The sequence below is a fragment of the Rhinichthys klamathensis genome, unplaced genomic scaffold, assembly GCF_029890125.1.
Source record: "Rhinichthys klamathensis goyatoka isolate OS25496 unplaced genomic scaffold, OSU_Roscu_1.1 h1tg000231l_1, whole genome shotgun sequence".
Lineage (NCBI taxonomy): Eukaryota > Metazoa > Chordata > Actinopteri > Cypriniformes > Leuciscidae > Rhinichthys > Rhinichthys klamathensis.
In genome coordinates this window covers 887,328-906,757 of record NW_026606755.1, presented here as the reverse complement: position 1 = coordinate 906,757, position 19,430 = coordinate 887,328, and the positions used below count along the sequence as shown (strand labels likewise).

Genomic DNA, 19,430 nt, shown 5'->3' with positions numbered 1-19,430 from the left:
TAATAAATGTCAACCTCGTGATAATGACGGTTTGATGATGCATTAATGTGATTGGTGGCTCTCTTCAAAGGTCTTTGAATGTCAAAGGAAACGCGACGGTCATCTGCTCACACAACCCTCTGCTACTTCACTATGAAAGTACTTGCATAGACAATCTGACATCGGCACATGACCAGTCTCGGTTGGATCAAATCAATATCATAGGAAGCCGAGACGCAATGCAGAACAATGGCACGGATACTGTAAGGTATGACATCAACACCGTGTTCGGCTCTATGTAAATGTTTCTTCATGTGTTTATGCATCAGTGAGGTGATCCCTGTAAACCAAACATGCGCCTTTCAGACCCTCCGCATGAAACAATCAACACCAGTTTCACACAAGAACACAAACGTCCCAGCAGGAAATGAAAGAAGAGCTGAACAGGATGTTCTCTTTTCTCTGATGCGTTTTCCTGAGGACATTAAAAGCACGTTCAGGAGCTGCTTTACTGCCGCCTTTATCAAATGCACGGATGTACAGCGCACAGATACACAATTAAAAACAGGGAAATAAAACACAACTGTCCCTTTTATATGTTTGATGAGCTACATATACAACAAACACTGACATACAGTAAGCTCCAAAAGTCTGAGATATTTATAAATTTAATACAACATTTTAAATTACACTACTGTTAAAAAGTTTGGGGTTTGTAAATATTTTTAATGTTCATTTATTAAAAATACAGTTAAAAATAACTGTTTTCTAGATTTTAAAACGGAATTTATTCCTGAATTTTCAGCATCGTCACTCCAGTCTTCACATGATCCTTCAGAAATCATTCTAATATGCTGATTTACTGCTCAAGAAACATTTCTGATTATTATCAATCATTATTATTATCTTGAAAAAAAAAAATTCTGCCCACTATTTTTGTTGAATCCGTAAAAAGTGACATTTGATAGCAAAATATTTTGTAACACTATAAATGCTCCCACTTTTGATCAATTTAATGCATCCTTGCCGAATAAAAATATTAAGTTCTTAAATAAGAAACATACCGACAAACTTTTGAACAGTAATATTAGTATTGTTAGCATAATAATTTAGGTTAAAAGTTAAACTGATAACATCTTAGTATTTGGTTTGTCTTTTTTCACTTTAATGACAGCAGCTGACAAATACAGAATCTAAAATATGTTTACTCAATTCATGATTCAAAATCCTGCGTATGGCATATTTCAAAGTTTAAACTCTCAGACTTTTGGAGCCCACTATTTGAGTGAGGTCTGAACCTAAAAATAATCATATATTTTTATTCAGGCATGTTTTTTCCCAACATGTGGTTTGTGTCCATGAGTTAATATTATAGTGCTACTTTTCATACAACTGCATATTAAAAACACAAAATAGATGTTTAGGACTAAATCTACTCTATGTACATAATATATTCTTCTATATATTTGTCAGAGGTCCAGATAATAAATGAGGCTCTAAACACCAGCGTCTGCTCCCGAAGTCTTTCCATATTTGTGTCACCTCTAGAAAAAAGTCTTGAGAATCTCAAACTCTGTTTACGAGACTTCTACAGTACAGCGATTAATGAAGACTTTGGGATTACACTGCCCTCTACTGGCCGACAATGGAGCGTGCAAGCAGGATTTGCAACTTAAAGCAAAACTATCGTCCCAATTGAAGCAATCACAAGTCTTCTTCCATGCTGAAGCTACTTCTACGACTGCTGGTTTTGGACGCCCCCGGGGAGACTGAGGAAAGCAGGGGATCGGCGCCCCCTACAGGCGACAGAGCGCTGCTGTCATCCATCAAAATATCCCCTAACCCCATATCCGCCATCAGGGATGGACTAAACACGGAGGCAGAGGGGTCATCTAACTCGCCGAAGCTGAGTGTCCCGAGGTCCAGAGGGCTGGTGACCACCCCTCCCACTGAGGAGGTAGAAGAAGGCGGAGACAAGAAAGAAGAGGGCGTGGCCTGGTTGAGGGACAGAAGGGTCTTGGAGAGGTCATGGCTGGGGATGTGATTCAGGGTTAAAGTCTGCGGCTGGAGCATGGAGTCAGAGATCTGAGATGAAGACATGCCATGGAGACGAGCCTGCATTTCCAGCTCCTGCCGATCACACAGGCACAATCATTAAACTGCAATAGGGGCATTTACACATGACAAACATGCATGTTCAATCACAACTGAAGGAACATTCGTATTAATAGGTGACAGGGTGGCAGACATCAGGTTTTAATAAGAATGTTGATTTTTGGCATTGAAAGAAACAGCAGAGAGTTGAACAAAGGTCAGCGTTATGCAAATGAGCGATGGTGTGATGCGGCGACTACCAGTGGGATTGCAAAGTTATCTGTTGCCTGATACACAAGGTCAAGGATACAGCAGTTTTGCACAAACTGCTACTTCGAGAAACTGACAAAACAGAGACTTGCTGAGCTCCAGTGATTTAAACCACTGTCAGTGTGTGTCTCCCTCTTTAAATCAAGGCCTGTTCACACCAAGGACGATATAAAAATAATATACAATAAGGAGTTTAATGACATCATCAATCAATAAATCAGAAGAAGGAATTGTCTGTGCAGTTTATTTTACATTTACACATGTAAAAAAATACATTTTCTGTTCAGTTTATTGCTTTTTTTAAATATAAAAAATGTTTTTTTTTTGTTAATTACAAATTAAGCTGAAATCAAATAAAATATAAATATTAGATGAAAAAAATAACCTTAAACTTATAGATAAAAAAAATAATTTGCTTACACAACTAACTGAAATAAACATTTAAGTTGAAGCACTAAAATTAGATTATTTTTATTTTAGTTTTAGTAAAGCAAAATATATATAACAAAATAATTAAAATGTCAAAAGCACAATAAATTACTAATATAAACTAAAAAAAAAACGAATTGTAAATATTTACAAAAAAATATAATAGTATATAAAATAACTCTGTGGAATGAATTTAAAGATGTCAAAAGAGTTTGTGTGTAAATCTATGCTGCAGCAACATGACATCATGAATTTGCGTAAACATACACGCCACTTTCAAGTCAAGTGGCGTGTTATCTATACGCATTTTGAGCTATCCGCGTGTATGTCCACACCGAAATTAACCGTCATCTTTTGCGTGTATGTGTACGCCGTTAAATGTCCGAGTGATTCCGCGTGTATGTACACGCCGTTAAATGTACGAGCGAAACGAAGCAAAATGTAGATCTACATCTGTGGAGCAATATTTTTTTTTCGCTAGGATGGTAGGGGAAGACTCATAAATGGTATTAACCCCAGTGACGGGTAGGTTTAGGGACAGGTTGGGGTAGATCATATATTTATATATACAGTAATGTAACGTTAAGTCAAGGCGTTGATAAACACGCTGAAAAGCGATTATGCGAGTTGATAGCACGCCAAAAATGGAAATACGAATTGGCGTGTCATACATACTCCATTTCATGAGATCAGTCTGGCTGCAGAGTTTGTGTGTAACTCATACCTGAATGCGCAGCAGCAGACTGCGGTTAGCGTGTTCAAGTTTCTTCTGTCTCATCTCCATCTCTTTGGCTCTCTGCTGCTCCTTCTGTAGCTTGCGGATGTAGTCGACCGACGCCTTTAGGATAGTGCCCTTGTTCCAGCGCATCTCCCTGTTAAGAAAACACATGCAGATACTCTTATAGAAGCATGCACTGAATTAAATCATCTAAAAATACTCTACATAAGACAAATACAACTACGACTAAAAACATTTAGGACTAAACTAAATGTAAACAATGAAATATACACTAATGGTCTTAGAATTGTGTACCTCAGAGTCATTACAATCTATATGATCTTTCTAACTGAATACATTCAGCAGTGCAAATGATTACTGTTGAAAACCAGAGAGAAGTGAGAATGAGAGCAGTGATACTGACGGGTCAGAGGACTTCGGAATGAGACCTCCAAGTTCCTTAATGCGGTCATTAATGTTGAATCTTCTTCTTCTCTCAACTACAAAACACACACACACACACACACTACATGGATGGGAACAACTAGACAGACAAGTTGTTTCAGATAAACAGAAATGTAATTTACTTCCTTATACACTACCAAGGACGGTTAATCTTCAGGTTATTATGTGCAGATAGTAATGACATCTTAGAGATAAAAACAAACTGCAGGTCAAATCTTCAAGAAATCAAAACTCACTCTGGTTATGGTTGTCTTTTTTCTGCCTCTCCTTCATAACAGCTTTTACCTCTGCATCTATAAAACAAATAACATGGAAATTTATATTACATTTTAAAGGGGAAATGTGCAATTTCTTTGTCACTAGCATCACCAGACAGAACTGCCACAAAAATGCCATTGGTCAAACAAATAGATGGTCCCATCCCAAAAGTTACGGTGTTGGGCTGGATGAGATGTGGGACTTTTTGTGGGAATCAACCAACAAATAACTCATTTATAGTGGTTGCTGATAGTAAACTGAGGTACAAGGAAGTATTTCACTGCATTTTTAAGGTTTTATGTTAGCTAATAGGCTCAAAATGTCTTGTTCACACAGCAACTTACAGTAGCATCTCCAATACTGTCTGTATGAACGAGCAATGGGAGTCAAGCCCGTTTTCTCTTACCAGTAACCATAATGAAAGTGACCAAAGTAATATCAAAGATGGCCATGTCCATAAAACTGAGTCTTATCATTTTTTAGACTGGAGTCAGTAGTTCGTTCAGACTGGAGTCAGTAGTTTGTTCAGACTGGAGTCAGTAGTTTGTTCAGACTGGAGTCAGTAGTTTGTTCAGACTGGAGTCAGTAGTTTGTTCAGACTGGAGTCAGTAGTTTGTTCAGACTGGAGTCAGTAGTTTGTTCAGACTGGAGTCAGTGGTTTGTTCAGACTGGAGTCAGTAGTTTGTTCAGACTGGAGTCAGTAGTTTGTTCAGACTGGAGTCAGTAGTTTGTTCAGACTGGAATCAGTAGTTTGTTCAGACTGGAATCAGTAGTTTGTTCAGACTGGAATCAGTAGTTTGTTCAGACTGGAGTCAGTAGTTTGTTCAGACTGGAGTCAGTAGTTTGTTCAGACTGGAGTCAGTAGTTCGTTCAGACTGGAGTCAGTAGTTTGTTCAGACTGGAGTCAGTAGTTTGTTCAGACTGGAGTCAGTAGTTTGTTCAGACTGGAGTCAGTAGTTTGTTCAGACTGGAGTCAGTAGTTTGTTCAGACTGGAGTCAGTAGTTTGTTCAGACTGGAGTCAGTAGTTTGTTCAGACTGGAGTCAGTAGTTTGTTCAGACGGGAGTCAGTTGTTCAGACGGGAGTCAGTTGTTCAGACTGGAGTCAGTAGTTCAGACTGGAGTCAGTTGTTCAGACGGGAGTCAGTTGTTCAGACTGGAGTCAGTAGTTCAGACTGGAGTCAGTTGTTCAGACGGGAGTCAGTTGTTCAGACTGGAGTCAGTTGTTCAGACTGGAGTCAGTAGTTCAGACGGGAGTCAGTAGTTCAGACGGGAGTCAGTAGTTCAGACGGGAGTCAGTAGTTCAGACGGGAGTCAGTAGTTCAGACTGAAGTCAGTTGTTCAGACGGGAGTCAGTTGTTCAGACTGGAGTCAGTTGTTCAGACTGGAGTCAGTAGTTCAGACTAGAGTCAGTAGTTCAGACGGGAGTCAGTAGTTCAGACTGGAGTCAGTAGTTCAGACTGGAGTCAGTAGTTCAGACTGGAGTCAGTAGTTCAGACTGGAGTCAGTTGTTCAGACTGGAGTCAGTAGTTCAGACGGGAGTCAGTAGTTCAGACGGGAGTCAGTAGTTCAGACGGGAGTCAGTAGTTCAGACGGGAGTCAGTAGTTCAGACGGGAGTCAGTAGTTCAGACTGGAGTCAGTAGTTCAGACTAGAGTCAGTAGTTCAGACTAGAGTCAGTAGTTCAGACTGGAGTCAGTAGTTCAGACTTGAGTCAGTAGTTCTAGAGTCAGTAGTTCAGACTTGAGTCAGTTGTTCAGACTCGAGTCAGTAGTTCAGACTGGAGTCAGTAGTTCAGACTAGAGTCAGTAGTTCAGACTAGAGTCAGTAGTTCAGACTGGAGTCAGTAGTTCATACTGGAGTCAGTAGTTCAGACTGGAGTCAGTTGTTCAGACTGGAGTCAGTTGTTCAGACTGGAGTCAGTGGAGTCAGTTGTTCAGACTCGAGTCAGTAGTTCAGACTAGAGTCAGAGTCAGTAGTTCAGACTAGAGTCAGTAGTTCAGACTAGAGTCAGTAGTTCAGACTAGAGTCAGTAGTTCAGACTAGAGTCAGTAGTTCAAGAGTCAGTAGTTCAAGAGTCAGTAGTTCAAGAGTCAGTAGTTCAGACTAGAGTAAACAACCCGTAAACAACTGGACTGTGTGTAAAATGTAAACATATCATTAAGGACTCAAATACAAGACAACTGTATTCTGCTGCTGTGTAAACGTGGCCTAAGATTCACAAACCATATCTGCCCTCCCATCTTTCCAAAAGTCTGATAAAACACTGCTAATTTATTACCATTGCTACAACAACACAAGTTTTACTTCTATAATTATCATTTTATTGCATGCTGGCCAGTGACTGATGAATGATGGGTATTTACACTAACTACTTAGTCACAAGTTCTGCAAAAGCACAAATATCCACTGATACAATAATGAATCATATGTATAATGAATCAATGATTATATTTTTGTGTGCGCGTGAACAGATCTCAACTGGGAACTGCAGTGAAATTGGGAAATGGCAAATCTGTGGTGTGTAACTCTGCTGATACTGTCAGACTGAGTCGACTGGTTGGTGAAGGATCAGTGCCAGAGAAATGAGGAAGAAGAAGCAGTGAGATAAAGAGATGGAAGGCCACAGACAAGAGATACAGACCGGTAAACTCTCTCTTGACGTTGTGCAGGTCTGCAGGGCAGGAGTTGCTGACGGTGATGGTGGGCGCCGCCATGCCCTGACTGCTGTACACATCCAGGAGATTTCCTGAGATTGGCAGCTGTTGAAAACCAACCACAACGCATTAAATCAGGGCCCCGCCCACGGCATTATCTAGTGAGAGGCCCCCTCCTCACACATGGTGCAGCGTATGGATAACCTTCATTCAGTTCACCACAAAAATGAACCTTCATATCTGAAGGGTGACATCTTTCACAATGGCCAAACGGTTCTTGTGAGCATGTTTATTTGTAAAGTGAAACAAACTGGACAAGGCCAAGGACAATTATATGAATAAATATAAATTAATTTGGAGGTCAAAACATACAAATTCATAAACCTTCCTCAGACAGTGCTTACTAAAACTTTTGAGAACATAAAACACAACACATCTAACCATAATTCCATTCTAGAGGTGACAATAAAAAAAATAAAAAAAAACGAGCTTCAATGAACCCATAACTGCAGTGTGAAGTCAGACATTTTTTGAATTATTAAACCAGTTACATAAGATCCATAAATATGTTTGAAGTTTCAAACATGTAGGTTTAACAGAAAACACATTTCCTTCATCTTTAAAAACCGAGCTAGCCTGATAGGTGACTTTTGATTTGTAAAACCGATGAGGTGACAACTGTCCAAAAATCAATTATGTAAAATCCATCAAAAGTTTCTGAGGCATATCTTGGCCAACACATGCTCAAATAAACCCATCAGATTGTTCCCAACATGCTAAAATTATTTAAACTGTCATAAAACATGCCATCCTGTCTCTAAAGCAACTAAAACACAAACCTACCATCATCACACAGCCATTTACACAGATAGTGACAAGACAGGCAATGAGGTAGAGAGATTAAATGTGCTAAATTTACCTCAATCTGGCCCTTTTTCTTTTCATTCTCCGGCAGTAAAACCAGAATCCTCATGTTCTCTTATACACTCGCAAAGTGCTTCCTCTTTCTGTGTGTCTCTCCGTGAAAAGGGACGTTTAGAAATGGGGAAATATCTTTTGGAGTATTAAAAACGCCACAGAAATCAGCTCGTGCACACACACACAAGTTGAATGGCCGGTGTTTCTGCATGTGTGCGCGCAGCAGCTCTGTCACTCCTCCGCGGTGTGCCGACCCCACCCATTGTGAGCCATGTGTCAGAAGTTTATATTTGCTTCCAGTGTTTCAAGCCCGCATTCAACCCAAACGTCCCGAATGCAAACACTTCACTGACAATACAGAAACACATGAGCCTAAGTTAACCTTTAATCGTAACTGGTTACACAAGCGCCTCTACCTGAACTCCTCCCAGACTCAACTGAAAATTACTGATTTGAAAAACGAAATTGTATTTCCAAAGCAATGGCATGTCAGAGCAGGATTCTCTTGGAGACAAATTTGCTTGCAAAAGACTAATGTGGGCTTCAATTAATTAATGGGAACTATTACTAATGGCTGTTTCCTCATCATCAATGAATCATCCCCAAAAAAAAAAAAAAAAAAACACTATGCATGTAACATCTGTTACAAAGTGTGATGCAAAACAAGTTTAACAAACTTTACCCAATCAGTTCTTATGAAATGAATGCGTTGCTCAATTGATCCTCAATAGAATTTAGGATGTTGCAACATACCGTGTTGGGAAGCTGCAAACCCGATTCGATCAGAGTCATAAATTCATCGTTTAAACTCGATTCCAGGCTGATGATGTCATCAATGACGTCTTCTATCTGTGCATATCGAAAAGAGAGGAAAAAACAGCTTAGCAGGAGTTGTAGATGCAAATGTTTTTGAGTCCTTCTAGCACAAAAATCTGCTTTAAAGTGTGACTTCCATACTGAGTCATGAGGCAGAAGGATGTCTAAATAACACACTACACAGCAGTTTCCAGAGTGACACACCGGCCACATGGAGATGAGAAATACAGACATCCCATTTAAAGTCTGATAAAAGTATCCAACCTTAGCAAGCTTGTATTTCATCGTAGGGTTTTCCAGCCAGTGGTTTTGATTGAGAAGGAGAAATACAGGACTGAAAGGCTTTAATAGCCAAGCCCACACCAAGTGCAAAGTGTGCAGGGGTCATTGAGGCTTGAGTGTTATATTTACCAGCACAATGTGGTACCAAAAGCAAAGTGCCTGAGAGAGTCTGGCCGACTTCACGCAGACTTGACAAAGCGCACTATTGTATTTAGTAAACGCGAGGCAAATTCTTCAAAAGATTCTATCCGAGTCTCAGAGCCAAACATTTAATTAGTTGTCTAGCATACTCTAAACGGCTTAAGACTTGAGATTATTAGGACAATAATTACTGGTTAGTGCAGTTTTGTAAGCATGTGAAATTCACAGACTATGACTAGCAAAATAAGCAGCCTAAAGTAAAAGCTGGTTGGAGAATAAGACCTTATCCTAGTGTCAATGCAGCATTGTTTGATAACACAACACTGAACTTTGACTTCTCACACAAGCTATATATCATATACAGAATATGAAAGTGAACGGTTGATGTTCTGATATCTTACTACAACAGATCTGGGTCAGATTTGAGATACTGTATGTAAAATCCTAGTAAAAGTTATCAGGCCAAAGCGCATATGCATATACACTACTGTTCAAAAGTTTGGGGTCAGTGAGAATTTTATTTTTATTTTTTGGAGGAAAGAAATCAATACTTTTATTTATTAAGGAATAATTAATTTGATCGAAAGTGACAGTAAAGACATTTATAATGTTACAAAAGTCTTTTGAACTTCCTATTCATCAAAGAATCCTAAAAACAACAAAAAAAAACTGTACAACTGACAGACCAACAACTGTTTCAACATTGATAATAATAAATGTTTCTTGAGCATCAAATCCTCATATTATACTGATTTGTGAAGGATCATTTGACACTGAAGACACTGACACTGGTGATCCTGAAAATTCAGCTTTGATCACAGGAATAAATTACACTTTACTATATATTCACACAGAAAACAGCTGATTTACACTGGAATAATATTTAATACTATAACTGATTTTTGTTGTATTTTTAATCAAATAAGCGCAGCCATGGTTAGCAGAAGAGAATTCTTTTAAAAGTATTTAAAATCGTACCGACCCCAAACTTTTGAACGGTAGTGTATATATACACACACACCATGGTCTGTCTGAATACTCAACTCTGATTGGCTGGAAGGTGTGCAATAAAAGCGTTTAATGCACAGGTAGTTCCACGTAAGTTTAATCCCCGTTCTATATTAATGCGCTGTTTTCATTGAAACGTGTGCGAATGATGTATGTTTATTTGAAACATACATCACTCGCACACAGAGAGCAGAGATCGAGCTGCGCACACAGAAACATTCAGGAGCACAGACACTTGTTATCAACGCTACCTTGTGATTACATTATACATTATAAATTATATTTCTTAGCCACGAGGGGGTTACATTGCTTTTTTGAAGTAATTAAACTCACAGCTTCGTTGTTAATAAAGAGAGATACTGAACAGACCCAGGTACGCATATCTCATATCTCTGGCTGTCTCTCTCTCTCTCTTTCTGTCGATCTCTCTTTCTCCGGTAAATATTGTGCTGCAAACATCAATAACAGCTTTAAGTTATCAATGCTGGAAAATGATCATGGTATAAGGGGGATAATCCATGCATGGCTAGCTGTGCTTTAAACGATTTTAATGCACTTTCCAGAGGCGACAGTTGCTTTTTTAAGCAATCAAAAATTGATTGAAAATTATTTTTCCCAAGCAGACAATAAAACAGGCATAAGTACACCTAAGCTTACATTGAAAACGGGACCATAGCCATATCAAGAATATCACAGAGACTTTGGGAATCAGTATAAAACCACATAGAACACCCTAGCAACCTCATAGCAACACCCTGGCAACCACCCACAACAGCCTAGAATCAAGCCAGGAACAAGTAACACTAAAATCTAGTTACTGTGTGGTGAGAGTAAAGATTATTTTGTAATTATGCATGTGAAAGTAGCCCAGAGCATTACGTTATGCTGTCAATGATTGCGTAAATGGGTCATCTTTTGTTATGGCATTGGCTCAAGGACTCTTATCTTTACAATACAATCTATACAATAACGTAATTGTCATGATTTACTGTAGTACTGTTAAACTTACATCATTTGGAGATTAAAAATCATTGAAAGAAGTCTCTTATTCTCACCAAGGATGCATTTACTTACAATATTGTGAAAAACAATATTGTGAAATATGATTACAATTTAAAATAACTTTTCTATTTTAATATATTTTAAAACCTAATTTATTCCTGTGATGTAAAGCTGAATTTTCAGCATCATTACTCCAGTCTTCATTGTCACATGATCCTTCAGAAATCATTCTAATATGCTGATTTGCCGCTCTATTATCAATGATGAAAACAGTTGTGCTGCTCCATATTTTTGTGCATTTATTTGAAACCGAAATCCTTTGTATCATTATAAATGTCTTTACTGTCACTTTTGATCAATGTAATGCATCCTTGCTAAATAGGAGTATTTCTTTCTTTTAAAAAAAAATCTCACTAAATCCACCACATTACTGGCAATATGATACATTCTATAACAGAAAGATCTGATCTGGGTTCAGTTTGTACCTCTTCTTTGTTCGATCCAAGGCTGAGCACAGCCAGCGGGCTGCTGGGAGTGCTACTGGCAGCAGGGGCCAACTCAGGGGCAGAGGCAGGCTGGGGCGAAGGAGATGTTGCCAGTGTCTGAATGGCTATTTTATTGCCAAGGGTGTGAGAGAGGTATTGCTTCACTTGCTGCCTCTGAGCTTGTTGGATGTGGTACTTTGTCGGGTTTTCCAAGTGAGTTTGAACCTGGGATTCAAACACATAACAACTTTAGTTCCCCCTAAAGTGGTAAACCATATTTAAACATCCAAATTATCATTTTTGATGTTGATTTTTTATAGATTTCTCATGTGATACCTTCAGCACTTCCACGGGCACCTGGGCCGGGGTGGCAGGCAGGGTGGAGGCGACGGAGATGGCAGGGGTGGCGTCATTAAGGCGCTGTAAAGCGCTGGACGCCTGTTTCTGGGCCTCTCGTCTCTCCTGGTCCTGAGCCTGCTGTCGCATCAGCTCCTGCCTCATCAACACGCGTGACGTCATCACTGAGCCGGCTGGGGTCACTGGGTCAGCAGAGGGCAGAGAGCCACTACGGGGGCAGACGATGAGAAGGTAAATAAGCTTAGAGTACCACGCTACACCCCCGTGCTGTAATCATATTACCACATGCTATTTTTGAAACACAGGGCTGAGAGTTCACCGCTAAGATAAAGATCAATTTAAGACAGACGGCATGAGAACAGAAACTTAAAACACAAGATGGTCAGAAATAATGATCTCTCGTTCATGAGATCATGAAACTTTATTTGTCATACGTCAAACAACAAATTTTTTTTTCTTATTTAAAATGTCTTATTGTGCATGCTACTTTAAAGAAAAATATCAAAATGTAATGACTTTCTGTGCCTGAGGCAAAGCAGTAGAATATAGCAACCAATAAAATGATTGCCTCTTTATGATTTAATTAAATCCTGATGAATATTATCAAATCCTGCTCTACATTATTTCCTGCTCTAAAATACATCACATTGTGGAAGTTAAATGCAGTGCAAATGCTATTTTATGTTGTCAAAAAAATTACATATTTACTTAATAAACAGTCTTATTTTCATCAGTGCATGTTATTCCAAAGAAAAAAAAGTTGTGTTATTTTTAAATAAAAAAATATTAATAAAGTACATTTTTAAAAACTTGATCCGCCTCTGAAACTAGTTTTTTTTCCAACTCCTCCTACATATTACATTCTTTTATCAGACACTTTTATCCAAAGTAACTTGCAAATGAGACTAATACAAACATAATATGTCCTTTGTATCTTAGCGTGTGATGCTAAATCAACTAGCAAAATAAAATAAAATCTCTCCATACAGTTTTGCATTTCCAACAACACGGCCTTCACATTTCTTTCACACGGACTCCCTTTTAGTGATGAGTCATTGTGGGAAGTCCTAGAGCGAACAGAAAACAAGCAGCCAAGACCATGCTGCCTCAAACACACCGTTTGCTACAAAGAAAATCATGATTACCATGTCAGGCAGATCACACTGTCAGATAAGCGCTGAGAGACTGTGGGAGACAGCAGCGTGTGAACTTTGAAACCGGTGTATAATTGATTTATCTTAAAAAACACTTGGTTATGTAATTCTTTGCAGTAAACAAACCTTCTGACCCACTATCCTTAAACATTACTCCATATGGTTTTTTTGTAAGGAGAGCTGCGGAAAGAGGTATTATGACTGATCATGGTGTTTAGTTTTGTGCTGAATCACTGGGAAGTCCCTGGAAAGAAACAGACACCGGGAAGTTCTGTCAACAGAAACACAACGCCCCATCTAAACGCCTGAAGGACAGCATGCACTGACCTGCCTCATCACAGAAAAAACATGCAGTGCTCACAGCACAAAAACACAACCTCTTATAATTTCATACAGGCCAGCTGACAGTCTTGCCTGGGCCCGGGACAAGATAATCTTAGATGGGGCCCCCCCACGATTTTTTTTATTTTTATAAAACACCATATACTTTTACCCAAAATGAATAATAAAAACACGTTTAAATGGGTACATTTTCTATAAATGTCTTCATTTTCTTTTCTGACATGGCCTACTGCAGTTCTTGTTAAAACACACTAGACATGCATAATGGCACTTTTTGTGTGAAATCATATTTATTTTTTGTCCATCAAAAGTGTGCTTTCACTTTTAAGCATGAGCAGCGCAGCAAAAATGGGGGGGGGGGGGGGGGGGGGGGTTCTTGACCACTATTTCAAGGACAATTAGGAAGAAAACGAATAAAAAGCTTTTATGTAACTCAAATATTAGATATTTTTTCAACAAATATGCCTATTTTATTTATATTTTGAACAATTATTCCATAATTTAATGAGGGCCCAGTTCTGGGCCCCCCTCCCTACCCTTTGGCCCGGGACAACAGACCCGTTTGTCCCCCCCTGTCGGCGGGCCTGATTTCATATAAAATGAGCGATAAGCAACTGAATTATATAATGAATGCAGCAAACCAAGAATATACAATATTTCAACAATTCAGAAATACATTAACTCATTGCCAGTAAAATCCCACGGGGTAAAGCTGATTATAGTGTTAAAAAAAAATCAACAAGTAACAGGTATGTGGCAAAACGTGATTACAAAAAACTTCTAGACATCTAACTCAGAGTATGCAGGAAGTAAATCAGATATGACTGCGGTTCTCTCATAAGCATATCTAGCATGTGGCCACAATCTAAATTTGTAGATGACAGTACAGATATAAACAGGAAGTATATTTATATAATCGGATCATTCAGCGGACTCACCTTGGGGTGATGGGCTGACTCTTGAGCTCGTAGAAGGTGTCCGAATCGGTGGAAAAAATGCCTTCCACCTCAATATCTGCCACGATCCCAGACTCAGGCAGAAGGGGTTCGACACTGAGAAGGGAAGAACACAACAACGTCACATACTGTCAGCCCACAAACATCTCCTATAATCTGACATGCTGATGCAGAGACTGTGAACAGGAGGGGTTTACTGTAACATCCCGCAATGAATAAAGTCTGTCACTAAACATTAAACTCCCAAATAGATATTTAATACATATATCACATTTAATACATATATCACAAACTTTAATGGAGGGAGAAACCACGCTTACACAGAATACATTATAATATATATATATATATATATATATATATATATATATATATATATATATATATATATATATATATATATATGTCCCCCAGTAGAAATCACGTTCCGCGGGAACGTTTACCCATTTACTTTGTTAGTGCACATTACTAATCGTGTGGCGAACAATAAAAAAAAAAAAAAAATCTGTAATCTTTGATCATAATTGGAAAATGTACATCCCCTCTAAACTGGCCTTCCATCACTGAAATTACTTAAGCTGGACTGTGATGCAAAATTTTCTTTTAGAAACAAACTTTATTGCATTATTTTCCTGTTATCTCTGTAAAGCTGCTTTGAAACAATCTGTATTGTAAAAAGCGCTATATAAATAAAGGTGATTTGACTTGAATTTGTTATATTACTTTGTTATATTGCATTTATCCATGCTTGTAATTAGTGTATTTGTTCTTTTCTTTTTTTTACTGACTGTTCACTTGTCTTTAATATTTGAACTTTTTGCTGATCCGAAAAATGATCCGATCCGTAAATCAATATATATAATCATGTTATTTATGTATACTACTTGTGTGTGAAGGACATGTGTGTGTTATTTATGTATACTACTTGTTTAAAAAGGACATAAGTGTCTTCCAAGTCCTTGCATAAGTTGCTCATAAAGGGCAGCCTACATAGACAGCATATATTTTGAGCTTTTTATAGACAAAATTGTGTGCCTAGTGCCTACATAGACATTCATGTTCATGAGGCATCAATGGCAAACCCCTAATGAGCGCAGATGCCCCAAAACTAGTCAGCTTCCTGTCTATGCATCATTTTTTGGGGGCATTGATCCACAAAAGTATAGGCAGCTCAAGAGACATCCACTATCTTACCGGTGAAAAACACATCCACGCCTTCACAACACCGTCACATCCAGTGGTGCGGCCAGGGATTTTGGGCCCCATGAAAAAATAGGTACTGCTGCACCCGTTCAATTAATAAAATCGATTTCTGGGGCCCCTAAAAGTGTGTGGGCCCTTAGAATCGTCCTAACTTTTCCCCCCTTAGCGGCGCCCCTCACATCTGAGCATAAAGTATGAAATACTATCCTCAGAAAGCTCTAAACGCATTTTAGACCTTTCGCAGATATCACATACCTAAAGCCTCTTCTGGTTAGTGTGCAATAATCCAAGTGATGTAATCAGATCAAACGTTATCAAACGAAACAATTCCGGTAACTCCGGTTTGTAAACCGCATCAGCTGATGGTCAGCATCTGAATCCCGGGCTGCTATTGTCACCCTGATTTGCAGGATCTAAAGGCGAAATTTACGAGCATCGCATCGCCGTTTCGCTTGTGTTTTGGTTTCACCAGGTGGCCATGTTTGTGCCACTCCGAGCACGCGAAGCTCCTCTATCCTCTGGTGAAATTATGAAATTACGAAACCTACTACAAGGAAGGCTTAAGCTCATGTAGTTATTAAAAAGCTCATTCAACATTGCTTGGAGCTGTCAGTCAGAAAACCAAATTAATATTCATTGACCAAGCGTTCACTATTCGTTGATTAGCCAGCTGACTAGCGCCCACGCTTGCCTTTGAGCCAACCGGCTTGGCTGTCTGGGGAAAGTAATTAATATTCATGAGGGAAGCCTTCACTATTCGTTGATTGGCTAGCTGACAAGCGCCCAAGCTTGCCTTTGAGCCAACCAGCTTGGCTGTCTGGGGAAAGTAATTAATATTCATGAGGGAAAACGTATATTTATACCATACACGCTCCCCGGCTTCTAGAGTCGAGCTATTCAAGCTGCGGAACTTTCGCTAAATACACCTATTTCAACGAAAATGACTAGTACACGAGAAAACTTGCCATATACTTATCTAATCTGTGTTTTCCAAGTGTATTAGCTGCGGACTACCCTAATATAAACTACTCCTTTACTAAGAAAAGAGAAATACAAAAGCATTAAGTCAATAGTCACCGCCAGAGGGAGTCACTGCATCAATTCTATATAAAAACCCATTTATTCCCATACTATAATTTCCCTTTTTAAAATTTCCCTTTGTTTCCTATATTTCTTTTTATTAGCTATTAACTTTTTTGTATTGTGTACTTCCAGTTCTATAAGTGCTGTACTATAAGCTTTTCCAATATTGTAATATTGTATATAAGAATGGAAAGCACCTAATTTCTTTAGGTACTGTTGTAATACTTAATTTACTCTTACTGCACTGAACACAACTACCACCTATCTAATGATGTGACAATAAAGAACATTGAACTTTGAAAGCACGTTATACAACGTAAAACATACAATTTTTAACTTTTATGGTAATTGGGCTATAGACAGAAAAGGCTGTGGTCATGTCTTTTCTGAGGACAGCAAATGAAAAACACATTCCTTTGGGTACAAAAGGAGCAAAATAGCGTGCGCTCAGCAAGCACGAACTTGAGAGGAAGCAGAGTTAAAACATGGACACAGAAAAAAGAGAAAGGGAAATTGTGTGGGTAGATTTGCTGAGTCATATCCCGTGAAATCTGAGGCTCAGGACAGAAACTGCAAAGCTAAGCCTCCGGTTAAATGGCTATAGTGAGTAAGAGTAACACAGACAGACATTCCAGAGGAATTATTTTGGCAGGGTGGAAGGGGGGTTAAAGGTTGAGGCAGAAATGGCTTTGATGGTTGGGTTGAGGAATTACAGGAGATGGTCCTTTTGATAGTCTGAAAACTCAAATGTACACTTGAATTCTCATGCATAAAAAATGTTCATGTTCCATAGCTTTCCTGACCGCACCATCTTCCTCCTGCACACAATATTTAGAGACTTGCAATAATATTTGCAATGCACAACATTGGGCACTATCCATAATAATAATAATATTGTAGGGTTAGTTCACCCAAAAATTAATATTCTGTCATTAATTACTCACCCTCAAGTCGTTCCAAACCTGTAAGACTTTTGTTCATCTTCGAAACACAAATGAAGATCTTTTTGATGAAATCTGAGAGCTTTCTGTCCCTCCATTGACAGCTACGCAACTACCACTTTGACGCTTCAAAAAGTTCATAAAGAGATCGTAAAACTAATCCATATGAATCGAGCGGTTTAGTCCAAATTTTCTGAAGAGACACGATCGCTTTATATGATGAACAGATTAAATTTAGGCTTTTATTCACATATAAGTTCACAAGCATGTTCGCTTGACGTGCGAGAACCAATGAGATTCATTCTCGTGTTACGCAGCACGTTTGAGGTTTGTTCTCGAGTGTCAAGCAGGTTCGCTTGAGCTTCTGTTTATGTTTGCTGATCTGTTTATATGTGAATAAAAGCCTACTTAAATCTGTTCATCATATAAAGCGATTGAGTCTCTTTAGAAATTTTGGACTAAACCGCTCGATTTATATGGATCTGTTTTATTATCTCTTTATGAACTTTTTGAAGCGTCAAAGTGGTAGTTGCGTAGCTGTCAATGGAGGGACAGAAAGCTCTCAGATTTCATCAAAAATGTCTTAATTTGTGTTCCGAAGATGAACGAAAGTCTTACAGATTTGGAACGACATGAGGGTGATATTATATTCATTTTGGGGTGAACTAACTCTAAAATAGTTTATGACAATTTATGACTAAAAAACAGCCAAGTTATGTGAATAACGGCATGACTATGTGCAAAATGAACTGCATAAACCTAAAAAGAGAGAAAGAAATAGAACAGTCTGAATCTACATAGCGAAAAATTATATTTATAAGTTGGAAATAATTGTCATGTTTTACAATAAAATGTTTCAGTTTTTCTGATGTGTAATTTAATGTTACCTGCCGTTTCTGCTGGTGAAATGTTAGCAATTTCTGAGAGAAAATTGTTTCTACACCAAGTTTTTTTTCAGTGTACACACTAAAACTCAATAATCTGCATTGCAGATGAAACAAGGAATTGAACAACCTCTAATCCAAAGCATCCAGGTTCTCTGATTTGCTTAACGTTATATAACATCAACATTCAATTGAGTTCATCTTCCGACTTGAGACTGGTCAAGAGGCTGCATGCACAAGCTTAACAAAGTAGCCTTAAGGTCATTTCTGTCCATGATCTAGTAGTCCACAGTCTGCAGGATCCCATGAATGTAAATGCAAAACAACAATCAGTTAAAACAATCGCCTGTTTGAACCAGTCGTTACAACTACGAGTTTCTGTGATGCTAACCTGATGAGATTGACAGATTCGGCTGAGGAGTCCAGAATGACGTAGACGGTCTGAGGACGCTCGTGCTGCGCCTGTTGCCCAGGTAACGCCACTTCCACTCGGCCCTTCTCGGGTCTGACGGAAGGCAGGCTGGACATTTTCTCCAGAAGCGCAATAGCGTTTACAAACAGCAAAATAAACGAGCAAGAGTAACTGAGGAGCTACTGATAATGATAATCGCCGGAGCTCAAGTTAACAAACTAACGTTATATAAAACCAGTTGTTTTCTGAAGTCTGAAAGAGGTTAAAATAGAGGACTGTCGCACTGTCCGATCGCTAGCGAGATGTTTACTGCACAAATTTCCCTCAAATTTTAACTTTCCTCCGTATCGATGCCTTCTTTATCTGTGTAGACTAGAGCTTGATGAAAACTAAATGCGTCTTGACGGCCAAAGTCCTTAGTTGCTCTTTGAGAGTCTGACTGCAGTGCACGCCGTTATCTTGCTCTCTTCTCCGCGAGTAAATCTGACTGGAAAACCCCACAATGACGCTCCATGATCAGCCGAGGGTTGACAGACAGACGAGCGGGCCAATAGCTGTGGAGCAGGGCGGGACTTCACT

General features: G+C 38.8%; 1 protein-coding gene across 1 annotated transcript; it reads right to left on the bottom strand.

Moving 5' to 3' along the window:
- Window positions 1–1,490: 1,490 nt before the first annotated feature.
- tfe3a (transcription factor binding to IGHM enhancer 3a) lies at window positions 1,491–19,021 on the bottom strand. Its single transcript, XM_056265263.1, has 10 exons — window positions 18,831–19,021; window positions 14,311–14,424; window positions 11,856–12,084; window positions 11,520–11,744; window positions 8,539–8,634; window positions 6,855–6,972; window positions 4,192–4,248; window positions 3,915–3,990; window positions 3,497–3,644; window positions 1,491–2,109 (listed from the first exon to the last, which is right to left on the bottom strand). The coding sequence occupies exons 1-10, from the start codon at window positions 18,965–18,967 to the stop codon at window positions 1,684–1,686; spliced, it is 1,626 nt and encodes a 541-aa protein (XP_056121238.1). The 5' UTR covers window positions 18,968–19,021; the 3' UTR covers window positions 1,491–1,683.
- Window positions 19,022–19,430: the final 409 nt, after the last annotated feature.